We start from the raw sequence: 12245 nt of genomic DNA on the forward strand, positions 1-12245 counted from the left end.
CATAGTTATCAGCACTACAAAATGTCATATTTTGTGTGCCATATTTTCTCAGAATGAACTACATTCTTTCGTTCCTTTTGCATTTAAATTGGTCACTTAGTTATGCAGTGAAGGTTAGTTCATTCTGACAGTAAGTTACATTGGGGTTTGGATAAGTTTCTTGGCTATGGTTAAAGGTAATATATTGATTCTATGAAAAATGTGGGGTGTGGCGAATTTTATTTCCATGTGTATGTGAGGTGGAACAGGGATTGTCAAAAACAATAATCATTAGTGCAGATATTTAGCGCGATTAGTTAAGGGAATTGTTTCAAGTTCCAGCTTTGAACTAAATGAGTTTATACCCAGTGTCGATTAACTTAAATTCATCATGAGCCGTAAGAGGCGACTAACGGGATCGGGTGGTCAGGCTTGCTGACTTGGTTGACACATGTCATAGGTTACCAGTTGCGCTCATGCTGTTGATTACTGGATTGTCTGGTCCAGACTCGATTATTTACAGACAGCCTCCATATAGCTGGAATATTGCTGAGTGCGGCGTAAAACTAAACTCACTCACTTACTCACTCATCATGAGCCAGAGTCAACGATTTCAGAACTTGAGATGCTGACTGGTATAAAACCATTAAACGACGGTAAATCATGAGGTTTAGATATGTTATTACCGGAAATGTTCAAATTATCATGTAACTTTTTTATGCCTTTTACATCTACGTTATATTAAATATGATTTATTCCACAGGCGACTTGGATGTACAGTAGAGCAAAAATGACCCTCGAGATGATCCTTGTAAGTACAGGAGTAAAACTTGAAATTGTACATTTGGTGACATATTTGTAACAACCATCAAGTACAGAGTAAGCACATGGGCAGTATATATTCACAAAATGTGTAAAGTAAAAGAAGGTTTTAGACATGGATATGCAACAAAGGACAACATGTTCAGTCTTACTACTTGCATACAAACATATTTAAGTAAACCTAGAGGTAGGTTCTATGTTGCCTTTGTAAACTTCATAAAATCAATTGATTTGTGGACAGAAATATACCCGTTAAGATCCGGTTTAGATTTAATCTTCAGTAACCCATGCTTGTAGTAAGAGGCGACTAACGGAATCGGGTGGTCAGGCACATGCCATCTTATCCCAACTGCTGTAGATCGATACTCATGCTGCTGGTCACCGGATTGTCTGGTCCAGACGTGAGTATTTACATACCGCCGCCATATAGCTGGAATATTTCTCAGATCGGAGTTAAACAACGAACAAAAAATGTAGATGTACATAAACGCATGCACGTTCGCATAAAAGGTCTACCTGTTAAAATGTTGAATATGATTCGTATGATACAGCATCCGTACATGTACGCTGGTTTTACTGAGTATTTTAATTGTCGTATTGGACAAAAATACGGCAGTGTGTTAAAGCCCATTTTATTTACTCTTTTATTAATCAGCTTACTCCAGAAGTTCATGTTATATGTCGAAGAGGAGTACAACTATATGGAAGTTATCCTATCCAAAAGAAAAATAGTTTTTCGTAAATTTGGAATTTTCAAACATGTGAAAATGGTACTATCGTAATGAAGTCCTTGTAGCTGTGACCGCCTCCGTGGTTAGAGCGTCCGCCCGGAGAGCGGAAGGTCGCGGGTTCGATCCCCGACCGCGTCATACCAAAGGACGTTAAAATATGGTACTAGTTGGTCCCTGCCTGGCGTTCGGCATTAATGGGTACAACAAGGACTGGTCGGCTCGTAGTCAGTATAATGTGTCTGAGTGGGGTATTCATGCTTCACTGCGGCATGGTATCTCAGTGAGCTAGCACTATAAAACCAGCCTAAGTCTTGGCTAGTACAAGCAGCCGCACATACACACGCATGCACGTCGTCATATGAGCGAAATATTCTCAAGCACGACGTTAAACCCTATTTCACCTTGTAGCTGTTTCAAAATATATTTATTATTGATGACCATCTTCAAATTTGACAAGAACGACCTTCAGCAAAACATTGCACTTGCCTTTTGGCAACCATAAATTCTAAAATCAGTTATGTTATATATGAAATATGCCCTCAAGAGCATAAATGTATTGAAATGAATGTGAATCTGATGTTTAGATGATCTTGTACTGTGTTGCATGCATGCTATGTATACTCCCGAAGAAGAAAAAGAAACGCAAAAGCAGAAACATTCGAAATATCTGACGGAGTTTTGCTGATATCTATACAAAATGAATACCAAATAAGATTTTTTTCATGCCTGCATACATCCGGAGTGATTTGTACGGGTAGAATAAAGAAAGGCTACAAAAATACCGAAAATGCGGGGGAAACTAAAAAACGCAACCATGTAGGAGCGTGGCGGCCTACTACACCAACATTCAGTGAACGTGCAACATGAATTGTTCGGGTATGAAACGATGGGTTTTCATTTGTATGTTTCACAATTGTACAACCAAGTGAAAAGTAAAACAAATGCCACGGCAGGCGGGAGGTGAACACAACAACTCCATCGGCAGACTGTAGACAGGCGATTCGGCCTCGATACGTTTTTCCACCTATCGCTAAACACCATTACAAGTCCATGGTTCGTTATCAGACACAGGGGTCAACACGTGACCTACCCAGATGCGGTCGACCCTGTGTCATAAATGCAGCGCAGGACAGGTTCATACGGGTTCTTCATTTACTTAGATTCACTACGGTCATCTCTACAGTAATTCCAGTATTGTGTAGGATTTTAGCCTAGACAGTGAGAAACTGTCTACGCGCCTCGGTCAGTGACAGTCACTTGTGCCAAATTTGAACAAGTTCTTATGATCTACTTATTATATTTATGCATTAGATAATGTATATAACGGTATACATATGAAAACTATCTTTGCGAATGCTCTTTGCAGAGCATGTATATGTTTGTGGACTTTAACACAATAAAAATTAGATTTGATCGTGTAATATGTCACAATACATCCCCGTGATTTACTTAAGTTATAATATATTCACACAAAAGACTTACCGGATTGTTGAAGTCTGCATGATATATCCTTTTTAAAGCATTGGTCCGGCAAAATAATGATGTCATTTGGCCAGTTTAAGGTATCATTGTACACAAGTGACCACGTCGATGCGCTTGTGGCTGTCATGGAGAGTTTGGGTGAAAATGTGCCGTCGTCAATGTTAAGATCATACATCAGATAGTTGTAAAGTGTTCGACCATCTTGATCCACAATCACTTGACGTCCATTTGCCTCAAAGGTCACATTTTTCACACGAGACAGAATTTGGAAAGGACCTGGGGAAAGTTTGTCTTTGGCATCAAGATATTGTTTGACCATATGACCAAGGAGAAGGAGGGCGCTAATTATAGATTGCAAACTACTTTCTGATGAATCTATAAAATCCGTCAGCGTTGTGGAAGAATTTGAAGGCAGTTCTGCTGACACTACAAACACGTTCTCTAAAATGTTTATGTCTTCATAATAAAAACTTCTATTTCTTATCTCATTTACTGTGAAGGTGAGAAAACTACCGAACTGGACATTGAAAGAAGAGGAGGTAAATGTGAAAAAGGCATGCTTGGTACTTCGTCTCATTCGGGCTGCTGTCGCCAGGAAGCGCTCTTGATCTTGTATGTTTAAGCACAAAACCACAACTGAAAAAAAAAAATATCATTAATTAAACGTCCTATTTACACCATGTCACCCTAATTTGGGCATGTCTTCCCACATATGTTATTTACATGTTACTGTTTAGCGAGGAAAATACAATTATGTTCTCAAACTCGGTGTTTCATCCATTATCCATTCATATTAACCATTGTGCCCCAAATACCCAATAATCCACTTCTAAATCCACACTTTCATATTGAAAAAAGACAAAATACATTGTAATAAGAAATCATTATACGATACTGTCATGCGAAATGAATACACTCGTCAAAGGCCACCAAAACATCTCTTGAGTTTTTCCAGGTGCTCAACTTTTTTTCACACAACCAATACAGTTTCTTTCAAACCAAACATGTGTCCTGGTTACAATCACGTCGGGTACAAGAAATTCCCCAACATTCATCTGAAATAACTAGAACAGTGTGTGTTAAGTAGAGAACTAATATCTTACTTACACACACACACACACACACACACACACACACACACACACACACACATACACATCTGACACTTTAGACGAGATTCAAAGGCGATTTTGGATATGCTCTCAGTCAGTCAGCTTATAAAGGGCGAAATGTCGCTACAAGGCAGAGATGGCGACTTACAAGATAATAGCATACAATTGGTAACGTGAAACACATAATCACATTTTGGTACGGGTAGATGTAAGGCGGCAGACATGTGCAAGTTTGACGAGTTAAAGTCGATGGTTGTGTCATAGGATGGGATGTCGGAAATACTTATCATGTCAATGGCAGAGGTTTACCATTATCTTAGCCTCTTAGCGTGTGTCTAATTGCAGCCATGTGTACATGTGTCATTATAAAATGTCATGTGCAGTAATGCTGTAATTAAGCGCCTTTGACCATCAATGACTGACGTGACAGCCAACACTGCCATGGTAACCACGACATGTCTACTGGTCGTAGAAGAATTCTAAGGGATATTTTAAGGGGTCGTTTTTCACTGCAAGGAGGCAACATACATTAAACACCTTGACGAATATGGCGCATGTATGGCGTGTGGACAGCTTTATTCATGTTTTTTTCTGTTGTTATTTTGTTCCCAAAGATTTGTAATCACACCTGAGTCCGTCGGAGTACTGTCTTCCCTAACAAAGTTACTTTTATTGCAGTCTGAAGCGAACATTGATGTTCACTACCATTACTTGTACTAATTTCAGTTAAATGTGTATGTAGTAATAGGACTGCATTTTACGCTTTCTACATGCTTTGCTATACCCTCAGAATGCGTTTTGTCATAAAACTTCTGGTCTGAGAAGGCGAATTCCGCCATGTATTGTTCGTGTTATGATGACATCAACTTTCCTGCACATCACGACTGTTTGCTCATGAACGGCAAGGTGCAGTAAGATATACCATAGTTTACATGAAATTTGTTATTTGGCTGTCTTTCTGGACACTGGAAATTTGAGAGGATCATATTGGTGCAACAATGACAATACAAAGGCACCGTCACTTTCGTTTTATGTTGAGGACATTTGATCAAATAAGTATTGAAAGCGCAAACAAACGCCACATAGCAACCTTTAACATTGTTTTACTGCATGCTTAATCATACAGGCTCAAATAAAACACTTCTGATTGTCAGTTTACCGAGTCCCATTTTACCAAATCAGATTTAAACCTCGCGACAACAAATAGTTTCATGTATTTGTCATTATTAAAATGCATGTTGATCAATTATCTGAAAGTGGCTTCTCAGATTGCGGGTAGCTAAGCACATGCATACGGTTTCCTGAAACAGTTAATACTAAATAGTTCATGTCAAAAAATGATGATGTTCTCAAAAACAAGTTATAGAGGATTGGGCACAATTATACCAAAACACTGCCTAACCGCATAAGGCAAGCCATCAATCGTATATGACACCAAAAACGCGTGACTTTTGGCATAGCGTAAAAACAAAACAAAAAGTATGACAACTTGTTTGGTTCATTTCTTTAACTCAAACCACGGGAACTATGTATGTCAAATAACTCAGTTTATTATATAGGGAATAATACACGTGCATAGATTAAGTAATAATCAAAAGGATATTATGAACATTTACACAGGTGTACAATACATACCAAAGTGCTGAACTAAGGATACTATTGGTACGTTATTGCACCGGATATGTTTAAGACACGAAGTGAATAAACGGATTATTGCACGTCTGCTGTGCAGTGCACGGAATGTTCGTATTCAGCGTTTATAATTTTGTAATCAAAAGACGTGGTGACATGGATTCGACCAAATGACTGGGATCATACATAATAATCATAATAATAATGATATCACATTCAAGCAACCTGACAAAAAAGAAAAAATAATGAGTGGGAGGGTATTGCTTAGAGCCGCATCATAACTTTTAAAGCTATTCGCGGGGATTAAATGTATTATAATTTTACACAATAAGCTGAACAAAGTAAACGTTATCTGGAAAATCACTAAAATATCAGTCCTATACCACATTCAATGTAAAAAAACTCATCTCTGTTTTTAAAATTCTATATTTTGTCATACAGTCTGATTTCTTTTAAATACGCTAAACTCAAGTGGTTAGAAACAGTTCACGTAAAGTAGGATTACACCATTATACGGATAGGGTCATAAAAATCTGTTCAATGTTAATCCATGTAACCTGAACCAAGAGTATTGTACTCCTCCTCTTGCTGATCTGTTTCTTTATGAATCGGAATTCGCGCTTTGACGAAGATGTTTAACATCAGTTTTATCAGCGGTTTGATTTCGTTCAATGATGGTCAAACAGCTCTTCCACATATTTAACAAATGGTGATGGTGAGCATGATAAAAGGCCTCCCATGGATGCCAATGAAAGGTTCTGGAAACAGTTGTGGTCTATAGCCTGTGACTGTAACCTGGAGGCACCATGGGTCAGTCATTACGATCATGCAATGCATGAGAAAATAACTGGGTCGTTTGTCTGTTACATCTCACCAGATTGCCTGATAAGTGTCATCAAAAGGTTTAAGTCTAATACAGCTCCAGGGCCTGATGGCATTTGAAACCGGTATTGGAAACTGTCCCCCCTGTGTCCAAACACCATTACTTCACTGTTTCAATTCTCTTGTGGACACAGGTGATGTTCCTCCATGGTTCTGCAAAGGTCGCACAATACTCCTTCCCAAAAAAGGGAGACTTGACTGATCCCCAAAATTCCGCCCTATCACATGTTTGAATACTCAATATAAAATCTTCACAGTGTGTTTGACAAACCTCGTGTCATCTTACTGCTCTTCCAATGATATAATTCATAGAGAGCAGAAGGGGGCAAGAAAGGGATATTGGGGGTGCAAGGATCAACTTCTTGTACAAAAAAATGTTTTGGAAGAGGCTAAAACATATCACCGCAACATCATCATGTGCAAGTTATTAAGCATCTTGTGGAAGATCGGGCCTACACCTATCTTGGAATGCAAGTTCGAGACAAGCTCCAGAATGCCCAAATTCAAGACAAACTTCGGGCCGACTATAAAGTTCGCTTAAAGAAAATCTGGAGCTCAGAACTTTTTTGCTCCAAAAGAGTCAAAGCCACCAATTCTTTTGCTGTGCGAGTCCTTTCCTATTCCTTTGGAGTAGTTTGATTGGACTAAACAAGACATCCAGAGTCTTGACCGCCTGTCTGATAACAGAGCTCACCACCTTCTATTCTCTCTTAATCGTTTATATATGCCAATCAATTCGGGAAGTCGGGGTTTGATTAATGTGGAGGCTCTTCATGATAGAATTTTATTGTGTACTTTTGCACATATTTATTTATCGGATGATCCTCTGGTGATGCATGTCAAGACTCACGATGAAAGCAAGGAATTCCACAGCTATTTTAAGCGTGCCAAGGTTGTTGGACACAATCTGAAATTTGAGGTTGATTTCTAGCGCCTAACAGGCAGCTTGGGTTATCCGGGGTAATAATGTGCTGTGCCTTGATTGTTAGCGCTATGAGCATACCTAGTGTGGAGTTTGGCGCTATATAAATGGACACATTATTATTATTATTATTATTGATTATTGTTTGTTGGTGGCGATGTAAAGCTGGACGGTACAGCGATGGGAGTAAACCAGTTGAAGTCCTTCACCAAGTCTGCCCACAGTCGGTCATTGTGGAGAAGCTGTCTGAGAAGCCATTGCATCGTGTGTACATGCAGTGTGTGGAACAGTAATCCAACAGACTCCTTTGCCTGTGAGTAAGTGAGGGCTTCCTTTTTGCTGCTCAGGCCCAGTCACCTCCCACTCACAATCGCCTAAATGTGATTTTAAAAGAAAATATCAATATGAAATGTCGACTTTGCAATGATTTTACAGAGACTGTCCAACACCTTGTTAGTGGATGCCCTTCCTTGGCGCAAACAGCATATCTTAAACGATATGATGCATGGCTCGCTGCTTTTACTACCGTCGCCGCCATGCCTGTGTCTTGGACTCTGAGGTTCACATATGTTACGACCCTGAACATGTCCAGGGCGGCATGGAAAATGATGCTTTCAAACTTCTTTGGAATATGCCAATATACAGCCTGAGAAGAATTCCTGCCAACAAATCCGATCTTGTCCTTTTTGATAACGCCAATGAATATATTTATATCATTGAATTTTCTGTTCCTTTTGACAGCAATGTGATTGCCAAGATTAAGGAGAAGCCTTCTAAATATGTGGACCTCGCCTTTGAAATGTCTCGCTTGCGGTTCTTGGTGAGTTCGACTAGGTAGCGTTTCCTGGGAGAAGTCCCATTCGATGTCTGGGCTGCGTGTAGAGGGGGCAGGGGCCTGAGCTGATGATGAGCCTTACAAGCCCGACTGTGCCAGGATTACCCAAACCCTCTCTGCTGCATTTTTCATTTTAATCTGTAAAACATAATAATGGCATTTATACTAAGCAGCAAAAGAAACGTCAGTTTGGAATTTTCCGACGCAGAAACGGATAACTGTAAATTAAATGTTTTGATTGTATATTTTTGACAACATCTCCAACTTTACTTGAGCAAAGACATTCCTTCCCAAACTCAGAAGGGAACCCAGGAAATGGTCTCAAAAACGCAACCTGATCTCGGAGATGGTACGGTGTTCTCCATGTTTTTCAAGCAACTTATGCTTCACGTGCTGTTCACAAGGACCAGCCCTATAAAATGCATCCCCAAACCTGGTTGAAACATTTACATTACAACATCAGCAGGATGTCGCGACTCACGACGGCTCAGAGGAACCAGGCGCTAGGAAGACTTGAAGCTGGCCACACTGCACAAGCCTTTGCCAATCACTTCCAGCTCAACGTTCGGACCATCTACAGGCTGCAGCAACGTTTCCGGGCCACCAACACCACAAATGATCGCCCCCGTACTAACAGACCAAGGGTGACCACAAGACGACAAGACCGCCATTTTGTGCGACAGCATGTACAGGCATCTGAAACATCACGCCAGACAGTGGGAACACACGGAAGACCAATCAGTACTGATACAGTACGCCGACGTCTTAACAGCGGGAACCTCCATTGCTGCATACCTTACCGTGGACCTATCCTCACCCCTCGTCATCGGCCTGAACGTCTACAGTTTGCCCTACAACACCAAAACTGGCGATAGGAATAGGCCTGAACCAGAGAGTGGGTCCTGTGGTGTTCCAGAACCTTGGTCCAGGGAGAGGAGGCGGCATCACAGTGGTGCGCTACATCGACCAAGCTCTCAGACCCCGCGTCATACCACATTTTGCAAGTCACCGGAACAACATTTTCCAGCATGATAACGCCCGGGCCCGTACTGCCAAAGCTACACTGGACTTCCTACAGCAGAACGGTGTCAACATTATGCAGTGACCAGCCCTTAGTCCTGATTTAAATCCAATTGAACATCTTTGGGATGAAATTCAGAGGAGACTGAATAATGATATACCAAGGCCGAACACAGCCGATTTATTGCACCAGGCCTTTCTCAGAGTGTGGTTCCAGGTGCCAATGGCCTTCATCAATCGATTGGTGCACTCCATGCGTAGACGCTGTGCTGCAGTTATTGCCGCTCGTGGTGGTCACACTATATACTGATGTGTCAAGATATTGTACACAAAAAATGTTTTTGATCCGCTTATTATGTCCATTTCTGTAATGATTTGATTACATTGCCTATCTAATTTTGAATTCGTACTGACGTTATCTATGCTGCTGAGTATATATTGCGCAGTCTCCACACCATGACGGTATGCTCAAAGCACATTAACACATTATTACCCCGGTTAACACATGCTGCCTGTTTGGCGTTAGAAGGTTATAGCCACATGACTTATCCCACCGGGTACCCATTTTCTGCTGGGTGAACAGAGTCAATTTTGAACAAACTCACTTGCCTAAGGTGAGACTACATGTACTACATGTGCTTCGTTGTGGAGGCAGGACTGAAGTCCTAGAAACTCTCAGAAGTCAAGCTGTCACACACGGTCACCCATCCGAGGACTCTCCGCGCCCAACGTTGCTTAACTTCACCTGATTTGTGACCTGAGCTCTATGCACAGGACCACACACCACCACTTTCATTTATCCTACGTTTTATTCTCTGTTTTAATGTTCTTTCAATTACTTTTTCAGTAATTCCATTGCTCCTACCTATTCATACTGGTCTGTTTCTTGTTTAGTTTCCAATTCTTTTCCATTTGTATCTTCGTCCTTTTTCAGTAGATGGACAGTCGATAGTTTTATCTCTAATTATGAATAACAAACTTAAGGTTTCCGAGAGTAGGTGGTCATCGATCGACTGGTGGTAACACATTCACTCATACGTACGTTAAACACTCGTCCACATGACAGTGTCCTTCATAAGTTAAGTATATTTTCTGTTAGGCACAAGAGAGCGGTTGAATGTAAAACAACTGTCTCTATACAAGAAAAAAGCTAGGTACAAGAATATAAGAGAATCAATGGCAGAATGTCGCAGCTATATATTGTTGATATTACGTCATATTCCATCAGAAGGAAAGTCAAGTCGGCCATTCTGTACTATCGTAGGTTGACGCCATTCGTACCGGTTGCAATAACAGCCACAAGTCTTTCGGAGCAAACCAAATTTCATCAAGTATAAAACTTTATCCCAAGCTTTCAAACCGCTCATGTCATTTCATAATGCAATTGCGGTTATTTCTTTGATTCCAATCTCAACACAGACACATTTCATCAGCATATAAAGGTGTTCATTTAATTCTATAATATCTTCAGTGATTATTTTACTGTGATTTAGCCCATTACCAGTTATCGGAATACCTAGGTCAGTAGCTATTTACATACCCTTTTGGTCTGAGATGAAACCAGAGTTAATATAACCTTTATGAAACCAAGATGAACATTGTTTTGAGGGGCGTCCCAAAAGTAGTCGGCATAACTATATTCTCGATGTCCAATGTTATTTTGAAGGAATCATTAGCAAAGCCATAGTGTAATGTTTCCAAGATCGAAGAACAACAGGAGAGGTCAGATTCCAGTCAATTTGTATTTCGCATTTGCACATATCATCACAGTCCAAAATTCAATCCCCTCAAGGGCAAACAGTCTCGCAATCGTAACGACACAGCCTTCAACGTTTGACTCGTTCGTGCTGGCTCTGTTAGTGCTACTGACTATAAAGTACGTGCAACATTATGCTGTATCAGAGTACACCATGACTTTGAAATTCGCAAACCACATCGCACTCATATTTTCCACTCACTTCAAGCATCCGTACACAAGGGAGCTAACTCCAATGTATCAAACTGTCAACTGCTAAGAAACTTGCCGTTACACTCCCCACCAAATTAGAATCTCTAATTTTACATGAAAACCATTTAAATTAATCTTACAACTAATACGATAACCCGAGATACAATACCTGCATAATGTAATATCTTTGAAATTCAGACAAAGATCAATTCAAAATTCAATTCAATGGCAAAGAAGGAAATGTCAATATAGTTCACTGAGTGTTCATTCATTGACAAGTCACAGTTCTAGGAAATGTTTTTGTTCAAACATCACAGTTCTTGGGAACTTCCAGTTCGGATTCAAGCAAAAGGACCAATTTGTGAATTGGCTGCTCTAGATATGTCACATTGTTCATGCGTTTTCCGTCATGAGACAGTGATGGGTCGCCGATTGCTATCTTAACCTTGCGCACAAGGTTTTTCTTACTCTTATAAACCTCATAGATCCTGCAGAGTCTCCAGAGGTTCCGGGGAAGATTATCATCCTTCAGAAGAACAATGTCGCCGACTTGCGCCACTCTACTAGGGCGCTTCCACTTCTGTCGTACTTGCAATGTCTGTATGTATTCTCTCTTCCAGCGCTGCCAAAATTCATTGGACGGGTGTTGAATGCGTCTCCACATCTTTCTGGAATAGGTGTCCGCCCTCTGGAAGTTGCCAGGTGGTGGTAGTATTAACTTTGGTTTTGTCGTGAGAAGATGGTTTGGAGTGAGTGGCTCCAATGATGTAGGATCATTCAAATTGTCAACTGTCAGAGGCCTGCTGTTCACAATGGCCTTTACTTCGCACATGAAAGTCCGTAAACCCTCATCATCAAGTTGTTCACTAGCTTGGTTCAT

At 40.5% G+C, this 12245-nt stretch overlaps 1 protein-coding gene across 1 annotated transcript in view; it reads right to left on the minus strand.

The window, feature by feature from the left end:
• LOC124283991 (retinal guanylyl cyclase 2-like) overlaps nt 1-12245 on the minus strand; it is a 388141-nt gene that overhangs the window by 336771 nt on the left and 39125 nt on the right. Inside the window, exon 2 of the mRNA XM_046720035.1 lies at nt 3015-3650. Coding sequence (XP_046575991.1) covers nt 3015-3650 — 636 coding nt within the window. The remainder of the gene's footprint in view (nt 1-3014; nt 3651-12245) is intronic.

The sequence above is a fragment of the Haliotis rubra genome, unplaced genomic scaffold (assembly GCF_003918875.1).
Source record: "Haliotis rubra isolate DU_JTF1 unplaced genomic scaffold, ASM391887v1 Scf327, whole genome shotgun sequence".
Taxonomy (NCBI): Eukaryota; Metazoa; Mollusca; class Gastropoda; order Lepetellida; family Haliotidae; genus Haliotis; species Haliotis rubra.